Source organism: Heliconius melpomene, chromosome 10 (assembly GCF_056956725.1).
Source record: "Heliconius melpomene rosina isolate 202511_hmr_F chromosome 10, ASM5695672v1, whole genome shotgun sequence".
Lineage (NCBI taxonomy): Eukaryota > Metazoa > Arthropoda > Insecta > Lepidoptera > Nymphalidae > Heliconius > Heliconius melpomene.
In genome coordinates this window covers 6658913-6679273 of record NC_140398.1, presented here as the reverse complement: position 1 = coordinate 6679273, position 20361 = coordinate 6658913, and the positions used below count along the sequence as shown (strand labels likewise).

General features: G+C 31.3%; 2 protein-coding genes and 1 long non-coding RNA gene across 4 annotated transcripts; 1 reads left to right on the top strand and 2 right to left on the bottom strand.

The window, feature by feature from the left end:
* Positions 1-81: 81 nt before the first annotated feature.
* On the bottom strand, positions 82-1445 carry mRpL54 (mitochondrial ribosomal protein L54). Its single transcript, XM_085191835.1, has 3 exons — positions 1205-1445; positions 776-921; positions 82-548 (listed from the first exon to the last, which is right to left on the bottom strand). The coding sequence occupies exons 1-3, from the start codon at positions 1353-1355 to the stop codon at positions 387-389; spliced, it is 459 nt and encodes a 152-aa protein (XP_085047961.1). The 5' UTR covers positions 1356-1445; the 3' UTR covers positions 82-386.
* A 640-nt stretch (positions 1446-2085) lies between these two features.
* LOC146535351 (uncharacterized) lies at positions 2086-3528 on the bottom strand. Its single transcript, XR_014878352.1, has 2 exons — positions 2472-3528; positions 2086-2416 (listed from the first exon to the last, which is right to left on the bottom strand). It is a non-coding gene; the product is annotated as an uncharacterized LOC146535351 (long non-coding RNA).
* A 4506-nt stretch (positions 3529-8034) lies between these two features.
* LOC146535350 (uncharacterized) lies at positions 8035-19916 on the top strand. Of its 2 annotated transcripts, XM_085191833.1 has the most exons (7): positions 8056-8161; positions 8444-8484; positions 10135-10258; positions 11136-11231; positions 11398-11616; positions 13225-13263; positions 16193-19916. In XM_085191833.1, exons 1-7 carry the CDS (start codon positions 8074-8076, stop codon positions 16261-16263), a joined length of 678 nt encoding a protein of 225 aa, XP_085047959.1. In that variant the 5' UTR covers positions 8056-8073; the 3' UTR covers positions 16264-19916. The 2 variants fall into 2 exon arrangements, with proteins under 2 accessions (XP_085047960.1, XP_085047959.1); XM_085191834.1 differs by lacking the exon at positions 11136-11231 and having other exon boundaries at positions 8035-8161.
* Positions 19917-20361: the final 445 nt, after the last annotated feature.

Sequence of the window (20361 nt, the reverse complement as noted above, 5' to 3'; positions counted from 1 at the left end):
TTTGATGTTTAAAATTTACCAAAATATGTTCTACTGTGTAAGTAATGTTTGTTAACAAGTTTACAAAAATAAAACACGATGTTTACTACTTTTGTATTTCATTTTATTGTCTTAAACATTATACTACAATTATATACAATAGGACATATCTCTTACATCCTTCCTTTATATCATAACTGTGAAAGTTTCTGAGGATGTTCGTTCCAAATTTACGCATAAAATTACTAAACGGATTTAGATTTAAAGTAATATGGTTAATACATGAGAAAAGCACATAGGCTACAATATATTATGTAAAGATGTTATAAAATTTGGCTATAATATTACAATAAATTCAAGTGGACAAAATTGCATTTGGTTTGCTAGTTATAGATATATATTAGTTTCTAAAACTTTTTCATAGATCTCAGTCTGTTGTTCCTCCTCATACCCTCTGCCCGTACTCGGATCCAGTACTGCTTAGTGTTAGGATCCAATTCTTCGATTCTTGGAGGTCTTCCTGTATTCAAGGTCCAAAGCCAGTCAGGGTACTGACTGTCGTCTTGTATCTTAAATCAGAAATTAATAAGTTTATAGCAATAACACATTTTTCACAACAGGCAGGGATGATTTAAGTGTTGAGACCCTATGTAGAAACCTAGTTCTGAAATATTATGTGTTGAATGATATAACTTAACAATCTTTCTCTCAGCAGAAATAAAAATTAATTTGTCTCAATAACTTTAAATATAAATATAATGCAAAATTTCATTTTTAAAGACTATTAAGTAAATACCTTTACATCCTCTCCTGTTACATAAATATTAGACCCACAAACATAATTCACTAGTTTCTCTGGGTCAGTTTCTACCGGCATTTCTTTCTTCTCCATAGCTCCAAGTTTACCGAGTTTCTTTTTACCCTTGCCCAGACCAAGAACTCCTGTAAGTCATTAATAATTCAAGTCATTAATAAAAGTAATCATTTAGTTCTTAGAAAAAGAAGGTAAAGGATTATAGTGTTAAGACACTCCAATTCCTAATAACCGCCTAATTTTCAAGACATTATGTGTTAAGTGGCGAAACTTAACACTTAAATAACTATGTTGGGGAAATTAAAATAATCTAAATATGATCTTGTTCACATTAAATATAGAAAATTGTATAGATTTACTATTTTGCTCTTGTTTTTATAAAAATTTAGGTAATCGAAAATCGGTACACACCTCCTGCTGCACTAGTTGTTTTTTTAACAGCATAATATGTTGTATTTGTATGTATCGAAGCTACGTTAACAGAGATATTTGATTTAGGAGTTGAAGCTTTAAGTATAACATTAGGCGTAAAGCTGCTACATCTTTGTATAACTTTCCACATAGTAAATTAAGTAAAATGAGATTTGTTTTAGAACTACAATTTAGGTTATATATCTTTTGAGTTTTGACATTAGCTGTTAAATAGACATAGACAGTATTATAGTTTTTTAGTTGTCAATGTCAGTCAAACAGAGATAAAAAATTTAAGACGGTATAACACTGGGGAAGTGATTAATTGATTATTGTATACTTAGGAGACTTCTGTGCTACAAATGTCAACTGTCAAATATAGTACTGCAATGTGTCAATGTCACTGTCAATGTCTTCCGCTCCCGCTCTTTTCATTTTGTTATTAAGTTACTAATTGAAGCGGGAAGACATATTTGGCCCTCATATACTTGAGGTTACACGTGTTGTAGTCGATGTGATTTGTTACTAGGTTGTTAATAGATAATTATTAGCAAGTTATAAAGTAATTTAAATGTTTTAATTAATAAATATTGTGAATTGGTTAAAAGAGCTGCTATAATTAACACTGAGTAAATACCTATATGTGTTTTCGAATGTTGTTGGTGTTTTATATAAGTTTCTAGTTATATAAACTTCAGTTTATAGTTATTTTGATTTTTAATAAATAAGATTGTATTTGTAACATTAGTGTTGTGTAGTTTTCTTTTGATATTTCACTTCTGAAACCTAATTTCAGAAGTGGGATACCTATCTAAGCCCATCAGGCCAGATCCTTGTACCTTATAATTTTGTTATTTTTGTGAAAGCAAATAAAACACCAGTTTCATCATTTCTCTTTTCTTAAATTATTTATTGCCTATATAGAAATACAGTGTTAAATATGGGTGATGCTGGAAGTAAATCACAAAACAAATCACGTCGACCGGACACGACACGTGGTCGCGGTTAGCGAGATAGGTTAAGTCATTTGAAAGCCATGTTACGAGACTTGAGCGCTAAGGGTGTCTCGAGCGCTCGTGCTGGTGCTTTCATGGTTCTGTTGCAGGACATTCATGCCGACGCCGTGCCGCTATGAGGTGCTTCTGCTCCCACGACAAGTGACGCGTTCCCGCGCGTCTCTGTGTACCTCTGCTGGCGATGCGCGACGCTTTCCTGCGCGTCTTGGTGTGCCTCTGCACGCCCTCAGCTCGCGATGCGCGACGCTTACCTGAGCGTCTTGGTGTGCCTCTGCACGATCTCAGCTCGCGATGCGCGACGCTTTCCTGCGCGTCTTGGTGTGCCTCTGCACGCGCTCAGCTCGCGATGCGCGACGCTTACCTGGGCGTCTTGGTGTGCCTCTGCACGCCCTCAGCTCGCGATGTGCGACGCATTCCTGCGCATCTTGATGTGCGTCTGCACACCCTCTGCTCGCAATGTGCGATGCGTCTGCGAGACTGCTTGTGATGCGGTCCCCGCGCACATCTGCGCGCCACTGCTCTCGATGCGGTCCCCGCGCGTATCTGCGCGCCTCTGATACTGATGAGCGACGCGTCCCCGCACGTGTATGCGCGCTTCTGCTTGCAATGCGCGACGCGTCTCTGTGTGTCTCCAGGTATCTGAGTGCCTCTACTGGTGAGCATTACAATGCATTTCTTTGGAGATTAGACAAACTTGAAAAAGGTAAAAAGTAATATTTCTTCTCATAATTCAACCTGTCATGCTAGTTTGTTAAAAACAAATTTAAATGATTAACTGTTAGATTTGATACTTTTCCCAAAGGTGCATTATCTGAAAGTATGGCCTCTGATACCTCATCACCTTCTCAATGTACTTCAGGGGTTACCAAGTTAGCCTGTAATCTTTCTGATGCAATAAAATCTTTAAATAGTTGAATAATACAAAACTATTTTATATCAAACTGACTTTGTTATCAATAATATTGAGCTATAGTGTGAGGAGGTGGAGAGGGTTAGAAGTGCTAATAACTGGAATGATTCAGAATGTTTATCACATGACTCTGGGCGCCTTAAGGGTGATGTTCATGGTTGAATGAGTGAGTGAGTGATTACTGGTGATCATAGGTGGTTGATGTTTTATGCAGGCTGATTCTGAAGAGTCCTGCGGTTGTGCTTAGTGTGCTAGAGGAGAGACGGGTGCCAGTTTGCCTTGAGATGATTCTTGTCAATGTATATAGGGCTTAGTGAATTGAATTGAATTCTTGATATATGGCGTTTCGAGCTTGCCAGTTGAGCATAAATCATAGTGACTAAAAAAAAAAAAAAAAAAGAAAAGAGATTCATAGCTTAATAATTGGGTGTCCGTTACACAATACTTTTAGATTGGAACAATTTTATTGTTTGGAACAATGTTATTGGTGAAGGGGTGTGAGTAACATTGGATAAGGAAACCTAGGAATGGTAGCAGTATGACTTGTAACCTTTGTTTGTTCTGAAATGTTTGTTGTGTGAGGAAGAACCAATAAACTGTACCTTAGAGAGTGAGTAATACTGTTACTTTGTTGGAAGGAAATGGTTTTGTTTCCTTGGCTATTGATGAGCTCTCACTTGGAGGGTGAGTAATACTGTTACTTTGTTGGAAGGAAATGGTTTTGTTTCCTTGGCTATTGATGAGCTCTCACTTGGAGGGTGAGTAATACTGTTACTTTGTTGGAAGGAAATGGTTTTGTTTCCTTGGCTATTGATGAGCTCTCACTTGGAGGGTGAGTAATACTGTTACTTTGTTGGCAGGAAATGGTTTTGTGCCCTTTTGGCTATTGATGAGTTCTCACTTGGAACTGACTTGATAGGTGTTCCGAGATCTTGCATGCCTGTTCTAGCTATTACAGATGCTGATGTTATTGTATGTAGAATGTGTGTGCTGTTATGTACATTTGGCTTAAAGTTGTTTTAAAAAAAAAAAGATTTAATCAATTAAAAAGAGATTTGGTAATAATTTAAAACATATTAATTAGTCTCAATCATAAAACAAATAGAATTGAGTCACAGTGGATATAGAAAAATGTGTGGCTGTTAGGAGAGTTTCAGGTAGACTAACTATGTTTTATACTAATGACTTATTAATGCATACATAGTATTGAAGTGATGCAATGCTGCAGATAAGGGTGCAAACCTTGTATATAACTTAGGATTTATTAAATTAAACAAATTAGGATTATTAATATTTTTAATTTATGTGCAATTGCAACAATTGTCTGCTATAAGATTGAAATCAGAATGAGTAGAATTTAATTTAATTGTTGGATTAATTGAACTAATAAATTTTACATAACAAGTAAATATAAAAATTGTAAATTTTATGTTAATAAAACCAAATGTAATATTTTCATGCCTAATGGTAGAATGTATATGGAGACTAAATATTAATAATTAATTAATTACATCTGTAACATATGTTGTAGGTAACATTCTGAGTAAATAAATTCAGCTTCAAAGTTAAAATTCCAGTGTCAAATAAAGTTACATTGAAATCATTGTTATTACAATTAACATGCAATTTAGTAGATTTGAATAAATAAAGACCCATCAATTATTACCTAGTGATTGATAAAAATGTAAATTTCCTAAAATAAAATTTGTTTTACTAATAGTAGGAAGTGAATTAAAAGCCATAACATACATAGACATAATTTCGGTTTCACAAATAGGATTACCGATTACATCAAGTTCATTAAGATTACTACATAAATAATTTTTGCTAAGACTAACTTTACAACTATTACTTATATAACTGAGGATACAATATTTAGACTTACCTCTATTAATAGCTATATAAGTAATTGGGAGGGATTATTGTAGCAAAAGATTTCTGTGTATTACTATTATGAGGTTACAGAGTTTGAATTATTTTAAACAAATTAAAATGGGAAATTGAAACCAGAAGAATGTTTATAGTAAATAATAATTTATCGTTTATGATATAGGAGACAATTTCAGACAACTTAAATAGTGAGGAGTAAACAATGCCTAGGAATGTCTATTGAAGTGTCTGTCCTGGTCTGAAGTGTGAAGTGTGTCTGAAGTGTGTGTCTGTATTGAAGTGTCTGTCAGCACATTCAGCGTTTGGCAACACATTAATGTACCACTTAAGTTATTAGCTGGATTCTCTTATGTACATAATAAATAAATTTTCACATTATTCGATCGCCGGTGCCATTAAATGTGCAAACAACGGTAAATATGGGAAAATGCTTATCTTCCATATGGGGTGGGGAAAAGCTTAAAGTACATGAAATTGTCAGCTATCTTGAAGAGAGGAGTGTAGTATGTATGTTGGAGGGTGCAATTCAAAGTGTGTATATGTGTTGATTGTGGGACACTGAAAGGGTTGAATGTCGGAGGATGCTATCTTCTCCCTTTGATTGATGATCACACACGGATAATTTGGTGGTGGTGGTGGTTATGAATATTTTATGTAAACATGTGTTGAATGTTGTCATATTTTATGTAAACACATATTGAATGTGGTCATGTTTTAGAATATGTTGATGACGTGTTGATAATGCGTTATGATGGGATTCAGTTACTATTAATACTCAAACGAGAAACCGATTTTCCCATAAAATTTCGAATATGTTTATTACTCCAACAGAAATTGAACATGTTGGTTGAATTATAAATAGAGGTCAGGTTAGGCCGAGCTCCTATAAGACTGAGGCAATTAATAATTGAGTGGTGGTAGTTAAACCACTCGAGGAGCTCTAACATGGTACAATGGCATGGGGATTAGTAACTGGAAATTTGTACTGCCTTTTTCATTGACAAGTTATTTTAACTGTATTGCACTAATTCTTGCTTTGTTGTCTAGCACAATTTCTTTCTAAATCATTACATGCTTACATACATACAGACCGACATTTTATTTTTCTCTTCCTCCATTAATTCTTTTTCTAATTGTTTAATTTTTGTCTGACAACCAAGGTGGGGCTTAGTGTACAATACTGGTGTAATGTGGCAGTTTGTTTATTGAGTTCAATTGGATGTGTGGTCCCTTTGGGCACAGACATGGTGTTGGGTTGGGTGTTTTGACTTTGACTTGTAACAGACGTTTGGTCTGATGAGGCATATGGCCTGAGAAATTTTGACGGGTGTGTGGCCCTGAAAGATTTTGTGAAGAGCGTTTGGCTCTGAAGGATGTTTGGTCCTTGCTGACATTATGGCCTTGTGGACCATGTGACATTCATGTGGACGTTTGGTCCTTGTGGACCATGTGACGCCCATGTGGACGTTTGGTTCTTGTGGATATTTGGTCAAGGTGGACATTTGATCCTTGCTGACATTATGGCCTTGTGGACCATGTGACATTCATGTGGACGTTTGGTCCTTGTGGACCATGTGACGCCCATGTGGACGTTTGGTTCTTGTGGATATTTGGTCAAGGTGGACATTTGGTCCTTGCTGACGTTTGGTCATTGTGGACCATGTGACGTCTATGTGAACGTTTGGTCATTGTGGACCATGTGACGTCTATGTGAACGTTTGGTCATTGTGGACCATGTGACGTCTATGTGAACGTTTGGTCATTGTGGGCCATGTGACGTCTATGTGAACGTTTGGTCATTGTGGACCATGTGACGTCTATGTGAACGTTTGGTCATTGTGGACCATGTGACGACTATGTGAACGTTTGGTCATTGTGGACCATGTGACGTCTATGTGGACGTTTGGTCCTGGCAGACAGAGGGGACGCCTTCTGACTGTTCTGTTCACAGGTTCCAGAGTTTGCTGCACCGGACTGAACATACTTGGATATGAAGATTTTACAGGGTTAAAAATGAGAGCTCTCAAAACTTTTTATTTTTATATCTTTTGTCTGTACATTTTGATTGCCTATCCGTTTATGTTGTAATGTTTAGACATTTATAAACTTAAAATTTTAGATGATGAAGACAGCGAATATGGTACTACTGTAGAATTTTCATCAATACAGCCATGAAACGACGCTGATGACTTTGGGGCTAATCGGGATGCACCAGCATGTGATCAGGCAACTGGATCAGCTACGTCGGGGACGACGCAGGGTCAGAATGGCCGACTTAGGAGACTTCTGTGCTACAAATGTCAACTGTCAAATATAGTACTGCAATGTGTCAATGTCACTGTCAATGTCTTCCGCTCCCGCTCTTTTCATTTTGTTATTAAGTTACTAATTGAAGCGGGAAGACATATTTGGCCCTCATATACTTGAGGTTACACGTGTTGTAGTCGATGTGATTTGTTACTAGGTTGTTAATAGATAATTATTAGCAAGTTATAAAGTAATTTAAATGTTTTAATTAATAAATATTGTGAATTGGTTAAAAGAGCTGCTATAATTAACACTGAGTAAATACCTATATGTGTTTTCGAATGTTGTTGGTGTTTTATATAAGTTTCTAGTTATATAAACTTCAGTTTATAGTTATTTTGATTTTTAATAAATAAGATTGTATTTGTAACATTAGTGTTGTGTAGTTTTCTTTTGATATTTCACTTCTGAAACCTAATTGTATTATAACTATAATTATTATATCCAAATTAGAGAACCGTGAGATAATAGATAAACAAACTAAAAAACAGTTACTTTATACGTCACCATAAATGGAATTCATAATATGTTTTATAAAAGTAATTGTGGAAGTAATATTCTGAAAGCATTGCAATAGTTAGTAATACTATATAACAATGTTTGTCGAACTTATGTAACCTTTTAAAACGAATTAGAAATCAAATATCATAAATATGAACAACTAAAAGTTAAGATAAAAAGGTGTGCTGTACGGGTATTTTCCTGGTGATATTTAGTGAAGGTAGCCCTATATTTCATACCTGTCAATGTTAGTTGTCACTTGTCAGTTTGCACTTGCAGTTTTACTATATGTACGTCCTACCTTTCGAAAGACTGCATTCTATGATATCAAAAGTAATTGAAACAGTTTATTACAAATACATTAGTTAAAAATTTACACTTATAAAATTTTACAAACTTACAAATATTATCTTTGTAACTTAAAATTGTAATAACTGACATCTTGTTTATTTGTGTCGTGTTTCCTTATCACTCGGTAAAACCCCTATATATATTACTGTGACTCATAAACATAAAACTTGTTTGCAAGATAATCTTATGATTCTCTTCTTTACGGAGTATTCATATCATAATTGTTATGAAGTTCATACTGATCGTGTATTATGTTTGATTCAGAGGAATTCAAGTTCGACGTCGACTTCGAGGACTTAACAAAAGTAAGTTGTTTTGATTACTAAAATAAATAGATATGGAAATCAAATTTAAATAGTACATAATTGGTCTTGTATATATACCTTCATTGTATTGTTGGTGACGCGAATTTAGTATGAACCGTTGCTTGATCAAACTCTTAACCTCAATTTATCTGAATCGGCCTTGCAACAAGGCTAGGATACTTTTAATATTCAACGTAAGTACATTTTGTATGACATAGTATCTGCTAGAGACAAATATAGTTAGCTATGGCTTTAACACACAATAATAACTGAATGGTTTAATTATTAAGAATGCTCTTCATATAATAAAAAAAATAATGGTTATCATTAAGAAGTATATTAAATATAAATGAAATATAATATATTTTCAGTGACAGTCTATCATCTATACATGGTATAAAATAGAGAATAGATTAAAATGAAATTGTTTTTCTTATGAAATGTAATGAAATAATATGTATATCAAAACATTTTCCCTTTTGGTATTTATAACATTTATTTATATATTTTTTAGTTATTTAATACCTTGCTCAAATTTTTCATTATAAAAATCTAGAAGTACCTAAATAATGATTCTTCTTGTGTCTTATAGTGTTGTAAATACCAGTAAGATTCTAATAAGATTTGAATATAACCATTTTATATAAATAATAGGAAAAGATAATCAATCCTAAATTTAATCCTTGAAAAATTTCCAATCAACACACAATGCCTGCAGAATTTGGCGGAATGTGGGCAACGCACTGTCTAACGCCAGGTTCTCTCTGCCTTCCCTGCTGTATGTGAGTTACAGGGTGAAGCTGGTTGATTCTTTTCTCCAAATACTTGTATATTAATACATTACAGAACATATAAACATCTACCCTGTCTGTAGCTCAATCCAATTTTCTTGACTATTGGAAAAGTTGACTGTGACTGAATCAAGCTTCAAAACTGACTGACTGAACTGACTGTATCAAGCTGAGCTTAGCTTAAATGGTAGTAGAATTAGAGCTATTGTGAGACATTGTTACAAAGTTTGACTCTTTGTAGGTTCAATCCCCTTTCTGAGGCATGAATTATTTTCACTTGCTCATTCTGATAATACAAAATACAGTGTTGACTTCTGCCACTCAAGTTGTTGAGAGACTCAACACACTCTGGCAAATAAACTCTAGAAATCTGACAGACAGTGGAGGACAGAGTGATTTTTTTAGCTTTATGCTGTATCCTATATTTAGCAGAACTGAACCTAGAACCTTTGAACCTAGTGTTAAGACATTCCATTTCCATTAAGACACTTCCGTTCTCCACTTTATGCCAACGTAGCTCTTTGTCTCATTACCAAAGCGAGAAAATGAAAATATTAAATATTTCATTTCCTACAGTGCAATCAGACCCACAACTTGTCGCATTTAACGTCGCACCCCCTATGTTGCGTGGGTTTGATACTCTTTGGTGCTAGTGAATTATATAATTTCCTCCTATTTACCAGAGGGTAAAAAGACAGTGTGTGACGTTGAGTTCTCCCACTCAACACGCAGTCACTCCAAAACTGTGCGATGCGTGGGTAACAGAGTGTCTTAACACTAAGTTCCTTCTGCCTACCTTGATATATGCAGGATACAGGTCAAAATTAGAGAGAAAACATATTTTCCCCCCTTTTCGCAGCACCACACTAAAAGTAGTATGGATTATCTACATAACATCATCTACGTGGTAATCGGCGTGGTCGTCATCGCGCTACTGTGCAGCTGCTGCTGTCGCAAGCGCAAGCGCGGACGAGTGCTTATACGTAAGTATTTGTTTCATAAATATATAAAAATAAATAAAAAGTTTAAAGTAGTGTTATAAGTATAAAGTAATAGTTATAAATATATAAAAAGTTATTAAATTATTTACTTGTCTCCAGCTTTTTAATACAATCGTTCGTTTGAGTAAAAATCTATCAGATAATATACGGATACCATTGCGTCAAGATAGTTCCAAAAATACTTGTATAAATTTGTATTTACATTAATATTAGGGGGCTTCCCGCTTCTCTTCTGCATTCATGATTCCTTCTCAAGGTCGTAAAATTTGCCTATTTTAAAGTTAAATTTTATACGAATACTATCCTAGAGTTTCTTTGAATTTTTCATTTTATTATTAAAAAGTAATGATTCAAATAATGATTCTTCTCGCGTCAGACTGGAACTTGCGAATTAGATAAATGTATTATTGTTTATTTAAAAATACTGATAAGAGTATGTCTAAGTGACTAATCTCAATGAGAATATTCGCAGTGACTGTTAAAATTGCGACATTTTTTATCCTTTGGTCACATATGATAGTATAAAGCAGTGGCTCCCAATCTCTCTCTCACAAAGTAATAAGTTTAAAAGAAAACGTATCATACATTAAAATGCTATAAAGAACAGAATGAGAAATATAATATTCTTAGACCACTAATAAGTTAAACTATTGGTATAAAATACTTTCGTAAACGGTAATTAAGTCCAACTTGACACCTAAAATACATACATACATACATATAACATATTGGAGTGATTGATGTACGGTACATACGTTATTATGTTAGGTATATTATGTTTAAATATTAATACTAATTATTTAAAAAGCCAGTTTAATGACAATAAAGATATATAATATTATAAAACTATTGTAAACAGCGGCTCCAGAAAATCCCCCAGTGCCACCAGCGCCGGTGCCGGCTCCTGCGCCCGCTCCCTACCCTCAACAACAGTACACTCAAGCGCCTTATCCAAGTGCGTAGTATTAATTAATTATCTTATTTTCTGCTTAAAGCTTTTTCAATACGAACATATAAAAAAGCACTCAATCTAAAAGTAGACACTATAATTCTAATAAACAAAATTCTAATGAGTGAAACATTTTCATAAAATGCTTTACTTACACTACTATTGTCCACAGTGCCGGTAGTATCAGCCTACCCGGTGGCTAGTGGGGCGCCGTACACACAGGGCGCGCCCTATCCACAAGGGGTGCAGGCGCCCTACCCCCAAGGAGTGCCCTATCCTCAAGCGTCACCGTATCCGCATGGGGCGCCTTATCCACAAGGCGCGCCCTACCCGCAACCGACGCCCTATCCTGATACCTACCCGTCGGCGCCTAGTGCACCTGATGCGAACGGTAAGTCCTTAAACGAATTAAATTTCTATGTTACATACATACGTATATGTATATAATTATTATATCTCTGTTCTCACATTTAAGAACTGTGATGTCTCACTAATTAGTAAAGATGTATAGTAAAGGGTGGATTATTCGAACTAATTGGGGGCATGGATGTTAGAATAGTTAAACTCTATAGTTTTGATATCCACACGAAAATGAAAACCGTTTTTAATTACATTATCATATCTTTAATGACAAAAGGAAATTAAACTTCAAGTCTTGGAACAAAATGTACCACGTAATGCTTTGATAAATCTTAAACTTTCCTCTATTATTCTGGGCGGGTGTAGTTCGGATACCGATTATCCGAACTTGGGTTGATCGATGTTCGGATAATCCATGTTGTACTGTATGTATTTGATTTCAACTCAGTCATGAATACAAATAATTTTACGCATCACTTTTTATATATATATATATATATATATATATATATATATATATATATATATATAAATTTTAAGCTTATGCTACGCTATGGGGGAAGGCCTACCGTCAAATGCAGAGTATATCTTGATTATATAAATGATGAGAGATGAATCATGTTTGGTCATCGGATACATTGAATGATAGTTGGTGAACTATTATTTTATTTAGCTTATTAAAGCTATATTTTCAAGAATCCTATAAAGGATATTTTAAAATGGCAATTTAACTCAAAGCACACTCAAGCACAAAGGATTTCTTGCACTTTTTTAAATAAAAGATATAAAAAAATAATTTATAATACTAATATATTAAGGAGTTTTTTTTTAATTATTTAAATTATTCTAACATTAGGTGCGAATAGTTGCTCCTGTTAATTTAAAATAGTATAGTATAATAGTATAGTAAGGATAGAATAGAATAGAATGAACTAACTAATCTAACAGCTTTAAACAAACAATATGCGTATACTTGACATGCAACATATACTTACATATACTTGATGTGCAAGTGTAAAAGTGACTCATTTATAATATAATTCTATAATGATTTCATCATTAGTGAGCGATAGCGTCCCAATCGGTGTATTGTAGGTCTACATACTGTTCATAATTCGTTTAAACAATTATATCGCTACAAACTTATTTTAAAGCAGAATATAATATACTAAAGATGTATATGTATTTAGATATATAGATAGATGTATATGTATTTATAATCACGTCTTTGACGATAATTTAGTATTTTATTTGTGCTTGACCTTAAGTGCATTTTCTTCTGATTGTAAAATTTTAAATTTTTAATTTTTTACTAAATTATACAACTTTTACTGTAAAATGAGGAGATTTTCTTGTATAAAACTATATAAATAGAAACAAACCAACAAGGACTATATTAGACTCACGTATTACAATATATTAACATATATGAAATATGAAATATTATAATATGAAAACTCGGCTATTGTTTATATTTTGTTCGATTTTGAAAGCTTTATTTAAACTATAGTGCCTACTCTATTTTACACATGACACCTCATTGATAGAAACAACCAACACATATATTAATAAGTGTAGATATACTATAAACGTGTCTAAGTAACTAAATATACATTGGTATAAATGCATTTTTTATCAGTTTTCTTTGGACTAGCAGCACCGGGATGGAATCCACAAGGTCGGTGTTAGGAACATCATCTATTAGTAGACATTATTACAATAATAATTAATGGTATTTGTTAATAGCACTATAGAGAAATCATGCACTTTCATTATAATTATACTGTAATATTTAATAATGTAATAAATAATAGTAGAAATATTACATATTATATTATAATTAAATAGAGTTATTGTATATGTCTATACTCATACATTTATTCGACAAATATTAGAATTTGAAACACTCCGTTGTTAAAAGATTTTACGGAATTTAAAAATTGACAGAGATTCTCAACCTTAACTCCTTTTATTTTTATTAAAATTTTTACAAAACATAGTTCTCTATTGATCCATAGCACTTTGATGGAGAAAAATTACAAATGAAGTTAAAGCCTATTCATACCTATATATATTTTCAAAAATTATGTTTCTTAAATTTCTTAAAGGGTTTTATTTTCTATAATGTAACAGCGCAACTGGTGCATGTAATTTCTTACGCGTCGTTCACACGACGAGCGTCATACGACACGTTCTATTGCAATATAAACTTTGCCATATTCGTAGAACTAGAAGCGTATTATTTATATACACATTGCACAGTCAGTTATTTGTATCACATTAAGTACTTAATTATTTTTTTTTTAAGTATTCATAATAATTGTTTCTAAAAACGTTTTTTTTTTTAATTTACGTGTGTATTTTCATAATATATATAGCTCGTGATTTTAAAGAATGATTCTATATATTTTTAACTTTTTATTGTCATCGCATTAAAAAAATAAAAAATGCATTTTTTAATGATTTTTTTAAAATTTGTAGTAAATACTATAGTAAAGTACAATGTACTACGTGTGAACGTCTACTTACATTCACTTGTACTGAATATGCATAGTTGCCGCGTTATCTAATCAAAATGATCTCATGCCTTTATTTACTTTCAACAATTTTAATAGAAGTAATCTAAAGCAGTACAAATATGCTTATGTTCGTGGTATATAATTTTATTAATTTTTTTCCTTCATAAATATGTATGTTTCAGATTTTTGTTAAAAAAACCTTTCTAATAAATTAATTCAAATATTTCCTGTTGGCATTTGCCCTCTTAACAGGCTTTATTAATTGACAAACTTTACAGCAAACAAATCTTACAGCATAGTTAACTAACTGAAAAAAATTGTCAAAATGTTTAATTTTTTCTTTATAAAAATTGTTGTTATTTTATTGTACATTCCTTTACTATAAATATTTTATCCTCGTTATTTCTGTCGTATGTAAAACCACAAAGATAAACCTGCAATCTATTAAACCTCTTAATATTATATTACACAACAGAGATGTAATCATTTTCCAATTATTAATTATACTTTTTTGAAGTATTTATTACTTAAAAATATAATTTGTTACGCAAAAAAGGAAACGGGCAGACGTTATCACATCGTGCTATTTAATATACTCGTTGTTGTTTACAATGGTCGTGGAATCATCGTTTTTCTGTTGAACATTTCTTCTACATATATAAATATTTCATTTTGGTATCTTTACTTAGAGTATACGTACATACTACATATTTACCTACTAGTTCAAGGCCGTCATTAGAATAATTGAATAACATGCTTTTTTAATGTTTATTTAATAAAAATATTGTGGTACAATATAAAAAAAATATTTTTTTTCAATTCGTTGAAGCCATTCCATCCCATTTCTAAGTAGGATATATATTCTACCTATAATATGGTGATATTATTAGATCCGTATTATTATATTTAAATCGATATTCTTATCACACAAAGCTGTCTTATCAGCTAGATTATTTATCATTTTAATTAGAAGACGTTAAACAGCTCAGTTAATTAAAGTCTACTGATATCAGCCTATAATATGTTATAAATATATAGCATTATTAATTTCATATAAATAATTAATATAAATAATAATACCACATTTTGGTATAATTAAAGAGGAAGGAAAATCCTGCTGTTGTCGTTACACAATATGTCTTTAAATATGACTTGACGAAGCCCTGCATTACATTGTTTTTTTTTTTCAGCTTCAAGCTGTATCCCCCATTTAGTAGGGTAGGCAGACGGAGCCTAGTATTAAGACTTTGCCCCCCACTTTCCGCCGAATTCTGGAGGCATAGCGTGTTGATTTGCGGAACTCAACGCCGCGCTTTGCCTCGAAATAGAGCGAAGAAATGGAATTATGAAATGTGTTATTTCTTCGAGTGGGAATTGAGCAAAACACAGCTTGTGCTTCTGCGCCATGACTAACCTCATTGTTATTTGTTAGCGCAATACAAAGTGTATTGATGTCGTCTGTCTGTTGTTGTCCAAGGTGCATTTTATTTATGTAGGATGTTCGACACTGATAATTTTTTGTATTAGATGTTGTCTCTGCTGTAATTTTGGCTCTGGAATTTACTTGTATCTTTTAGATAAGATTATTATATCTTTTAGATAAGATTTCATATACAGACAAAATATGATGTCTAATTTTAACAACCCTTTATCTTATAATGTATAAAATTATGACACCTTCTTTTAGTATTTTTTTAAAATTTTACTTCTATGTTTGTATAAATTAGAGTTTTTTAAATTTATTAGGCTGTACTAATTATACTTTTTTAAAAAAAGTTTGAGAATCTCTGCACGATTAAAATGAGGACGGATGAGTAAATGACAAGGATATAAATAAGGCAACTATCGAATAACGACACCTTTCGATTTCATACGATATTCGCTCACGCCATATATTTTACCATATTATCATTTGCACATGTTTTATCACCTTACGATTAGCACATGCACATGTATTTTGTTACAATCATTTAAGTCACAATAAATAAATAACTATTCAATAACATTTTAGCTATAGTAGTAGTAGATAATAATTATATTTATTCCATCGTATATATTAAATTAATATATTGTTTTTACACCTTACAGCGTTGCCGCCATCCTACGATCAAGCAATTGGTTCTAAAGCGCCACCACACCACCCTTATCCGGGGCACTAATTTAGTGACACTGGGGTCACTAACTATTAGTCGCTGGTCACTAGAGAACGGTAAGACAGCGTTGTGTCCTGAAAATTTTAACCGAGGTGCTGTAATGCGTACTATGTTTAAAAAATATATATTTAAGGAATGTATCATTTAAGTTTTATTAGAAATAATTGCATTACTAATTGAAATGTGTTCCTTTATTATTATACTATATATAAAAAATTTATACACATTATTAATATTCCTTAATATGGCTCCAGTAGGTATTTCACAGCCTATTATAATAATTATTATTTAATTGAAATGGTTTCAAATATTTTTATTTGCTTTGTTTTGTTAATTTGTTTATATTTATGTATATTGAATTTTTTATATTATAAAACTTCAGATATGAATATTATTAAATTACACCTTAAAATGAAAATATAAGTGAAACATACATAGATAATTGAATACAAGCGAGGAATGCAGGTTCGATTACTAACTACTAAATATACTGTATATATTATATATATCTACTTATAAGTAAATATAATAAAATATATTATATTCATTGTAAATAATAAAAATTTCTGTGATTTTTATTTTTGTCTAGTTATTGTGCAAGTTTTTTTATTGCACTCTCAGCAGAGATTATTTTATTTAACATGTTTCAGTAACTATGTAATACATATATATTCTAAGAATTGAATTTAAACCATTTGTAATAATTTTATCCTCATGAAAATTGGCAGTTATACATAGCTTAGGTTACAATACAATATTATATTACATGGTATCCACAAGCTGGTGTGATGATGGTGCCAGCACCTAAATATTCGTACGTACTCTTCAGAAGTTACAAGTAAACCATAGCACTTGTATCAATTGGTATAGAAAAGGGTATTTTTTTTAGTTTTTTCTAAAGCGATATATTATTATTTTTTTAATTTTGTTTATATAATGTTTTTATGAAGATGCTTAAATATGTTTTAAATGTGATTTAGTAGTTATGTCGGACATTATTACGTAATATAGTGTGTAAGACTGAATATGCTGTAATTATTTAGCATTTAAAGCTCATTTTATGCCTTAACAAACTAAGTATATCTATTAATTATACTTCAATTTTCAAATAATTTTAATTAACAACCAATTTCCAATGATTTTCGAGTATTACGCGAATGTTTAAGTTACTTATAATCTATCATTGGAATAATTAAAGAGATTAATTACCTAAATAATGATAAAACATTTATTAGCAATTATAACGTAATATAATCGATACATTGATATAAAAAGTTTTTCGATTTCTATTGTCAATATCGATTAATTTACTCGACCAAATATGATTAATTTTAGATATAAAAATATGTTTTTCTAAATGTGTGTATTAAAAAGAATGATTTATTTTTCTTTAATATGTTACTATAATAAATGAAAAATGTTTTTAATTAATTCTTTTATAATCATAATAAAAATGGAATATATCCGCCATCTTAAAGCCATATATAAAGTAGATATATGTAAATTGAAAAATAAAAAAATATGATTATCATAATGACAAAATGATTGATAGATGTCCGCCGTTTTTGTAGGGTATTTGTTAATTAAATAAATAGTTTATAAAATTACCTAAATATGAGGACAAATTATTTCAATTGTTTTTTTTTATATTAATCAATGTTCCAATAAATGATTATTTTATAGTGTCATAATGAATAAATATTCAACGTATACTTTTGTTATCAAAAACGTTAATTTAGAAAACTTTTTTTTCTTAATTCATGTAGTAGTTATGTTGAAATTTTATTTCTTATTATTCCATGAAAGACACAGGTATATCACCACATATCATATATCTTACAGTACAGTTACTACTACAAGTGACAAGATATTTAAATTGAAATAAAATAATAATTCACAGCAATCATTGAAAAAATCTTTTTTTTAACGCCAAACAAAAAAAACAGAAAATACGTTTTATTCTAATGTGAAATCCTAACGAAAGAGATAAATCTTATTGATGATTGTGATGAATTATTGCATATGTTTAAAAATTTCAAATATTATAATTAAATACAATAGTGGTTAAAGTAAATGTGTATCTTCTTCCATCTCATTTTAGAAATATATTATATTTATTAAATAATACTTTTTCCCATGATCTGTTATCATTGTGATTGTAAGTAAAACAAGATTTTTGGAAATTCTAATGTAGTTCTTACAAATACTCATTTTCTATAGTATATTCATAGAAGTTGCGATCATTATGTAGTGTCTGTTGACAGGTCGTGGCCGCCCTGAAGTTGTAGGCTGCTCAGATTTCATTTTAATAATTTTCTTAGTTTTCATTATTTTCCTCCCGAGTGAACAATGTGCAAGTTCAGGACGCTTAACTTCAGAGCGACCACGACACATCGGCCGTACTGTAATCATACTTTTATTTTTATATTAGAAAAAAAAAGATATAAAACTAATTGAAATATGATAGACATATTGTTCCTTCTCCCAAACTAGACCCCTGTTATAGATAGTATTTCTTTTTGGTACTAGGTTAGATATTTCCGCTTTTATTTACTACAAATAAAATAAATACATTAACATATGTTATTAAACTATATAATATTTACTGTTAATACATACATATTTACTATATCATAGTAGTTTCTGTTTCTCACAGTGGCCAAATTATAAAATATTACTCAGAAAACTAGATTTGTTGCTCATATTTAAAATTTTACAGGAAATTTATGTTGTATAATAAAAAATACAGAATATATATATTTTAATTGTTTCCTCCAATTTACTAAATTTATTTATTAAAACATATTAGGTAGACATATACAATTGTTTTGTGATAAAAAACAAAAGTATTCCTAGTAGAAAAATATTTTAATAATTTAGAAAACGTGAAATAAAATATTTAAATTTAACATGAGATTAGACCAATTACTCAATTTTTTATAACTAGCAACATTTAAAATTTCATTATTGCTTAACGAAAGAAAACTTTACTACACAGTGTTAAATAGGTTTATAAATATTAGTTATAAATTTATAAGGAGTCATGTGTTATTTTACACTAAATGAGATTCCTTCATTCATATTTGCTTCTTGTACGGTAGTATATTATAAAATTGTAACAAACATAGAAATATAAGCATAAATTAAATAATTTGTAAATGTATACTGATATCGAAAAATATTTTACAAAACGTCTAAAAGGTTGATTGGTATGTTAATTTTTTTAAAAGTTTTCTAAAATATTTTTCTCTCCTTAGTGAGGAATTACTTTTTAAAAATATTAAAAATGAAAAATATATTCTGTCTCTTTTTGGCATAAAAGAGAGGGAGTTATGTACAATGATTTTTTGAGAAATGTTGATATTTAAGTTAGAAATCTCTTAATATTTTAATTATTAAATAAAAAATAATAGCGATAGCTTTTCAAACATGGTCGGGTTCAATGCTTAAAGCTACGTATAATCGTAGAATTCGTAAATGATAACAAATTATAATTGCTGTTGTATAATACATTTTTATTTTATTTTTATTATAATAGAAGTATGTAGAAGGCATGCTCTAAAGTCACTAATATATATTAGTCTCAAACATATTTTGAAATGTTTCTCTTCGACTGATCAAACAATAATTTTTGTAATTAAATAAATTTGTTTAAAATGCTTTTGTTTTTTATTTTAAAATCTTGGCGATCACTGATTCTTACTTACTTCTACATTTTGAAAAAGAAATACATTTTTTTTCGTAAATGATTACACACGCCACACGTGCTTAAGGGCGGAATTATATAAGGAGATATTCATATAAATATGATGACGCCTCTATCCCAAATAACAGCAAAACTACAGGTGATGTAGTGGATGTCAAAATTAGAATAAAGAAGTTGAGAGTGCCATACGAAGCCAGAAATGCGGTGAGGTCATCAATAGCCAGCCCATGTTTATCTGGAGGATCACCGATTGATAAATGAAAGTCAATATGGCTTTGATGACCGCCGTGGTCGTTCAAAGGGTGATCTTCTGGTTAACCTAACCCACCGCTGGGCTGCGGCTGTCGAAAGCAAGGGAGAATGCCTAGCAGTTGCATTACGAGCAGAGCGGAAAAATG

What these genes read in the sequence shown, in the direction of transcription:
- mRpL54 (XM_085191835.1), bottom strand. Translation starts at nt 1,355, where the DNA reads ATGTGGAAAGTTATACAAAGATGTAGCAGCTTTACGCCTAATGTTATA. An exon ending in AACAACTAGTGCAGCAGGAG is followed by an intron (nt 922 to 1,204) that starts GTGTGTACCGAT and finishes AATGACTTACAG; the next exon opens with GAGTTCTTGGTCTGGGCAAG. An exon ending in TAACAGGAGAGGATGTAAAG is followed by an intron (nt 549 to 775) that starts GTATTTACTTAA and finishes TTCTGATTTAAG; the next exon opens with ATACAAGACGACAGTCAGTA.
- LOC146535350 (XM_085191833.1), top strand. Translation starts at nt 8,074, where the DNA reads ATGTTAGTTGTCACTTGTCAGTTTGCACTTGCAGTTTTACTATATGTA. An exon ending in ACTTCGAGGACTTAACAAAA is followed by an intron (nt 8,485 to 10,134) that starts GTAAGTTGTTTT and finishes CCCTTTTCGCAG; the next exon opens with CACCACACTAAAAGTAGTAT. An exon ending in ACCGGGATGGAATCCACAAG is followed by an intron (nt 13,264 to 16,192) that starts GTCGGTGTTAGG and finishes TACACCTTACAG; the next exon opens with CGTTGCCGCCATCCTACGAT.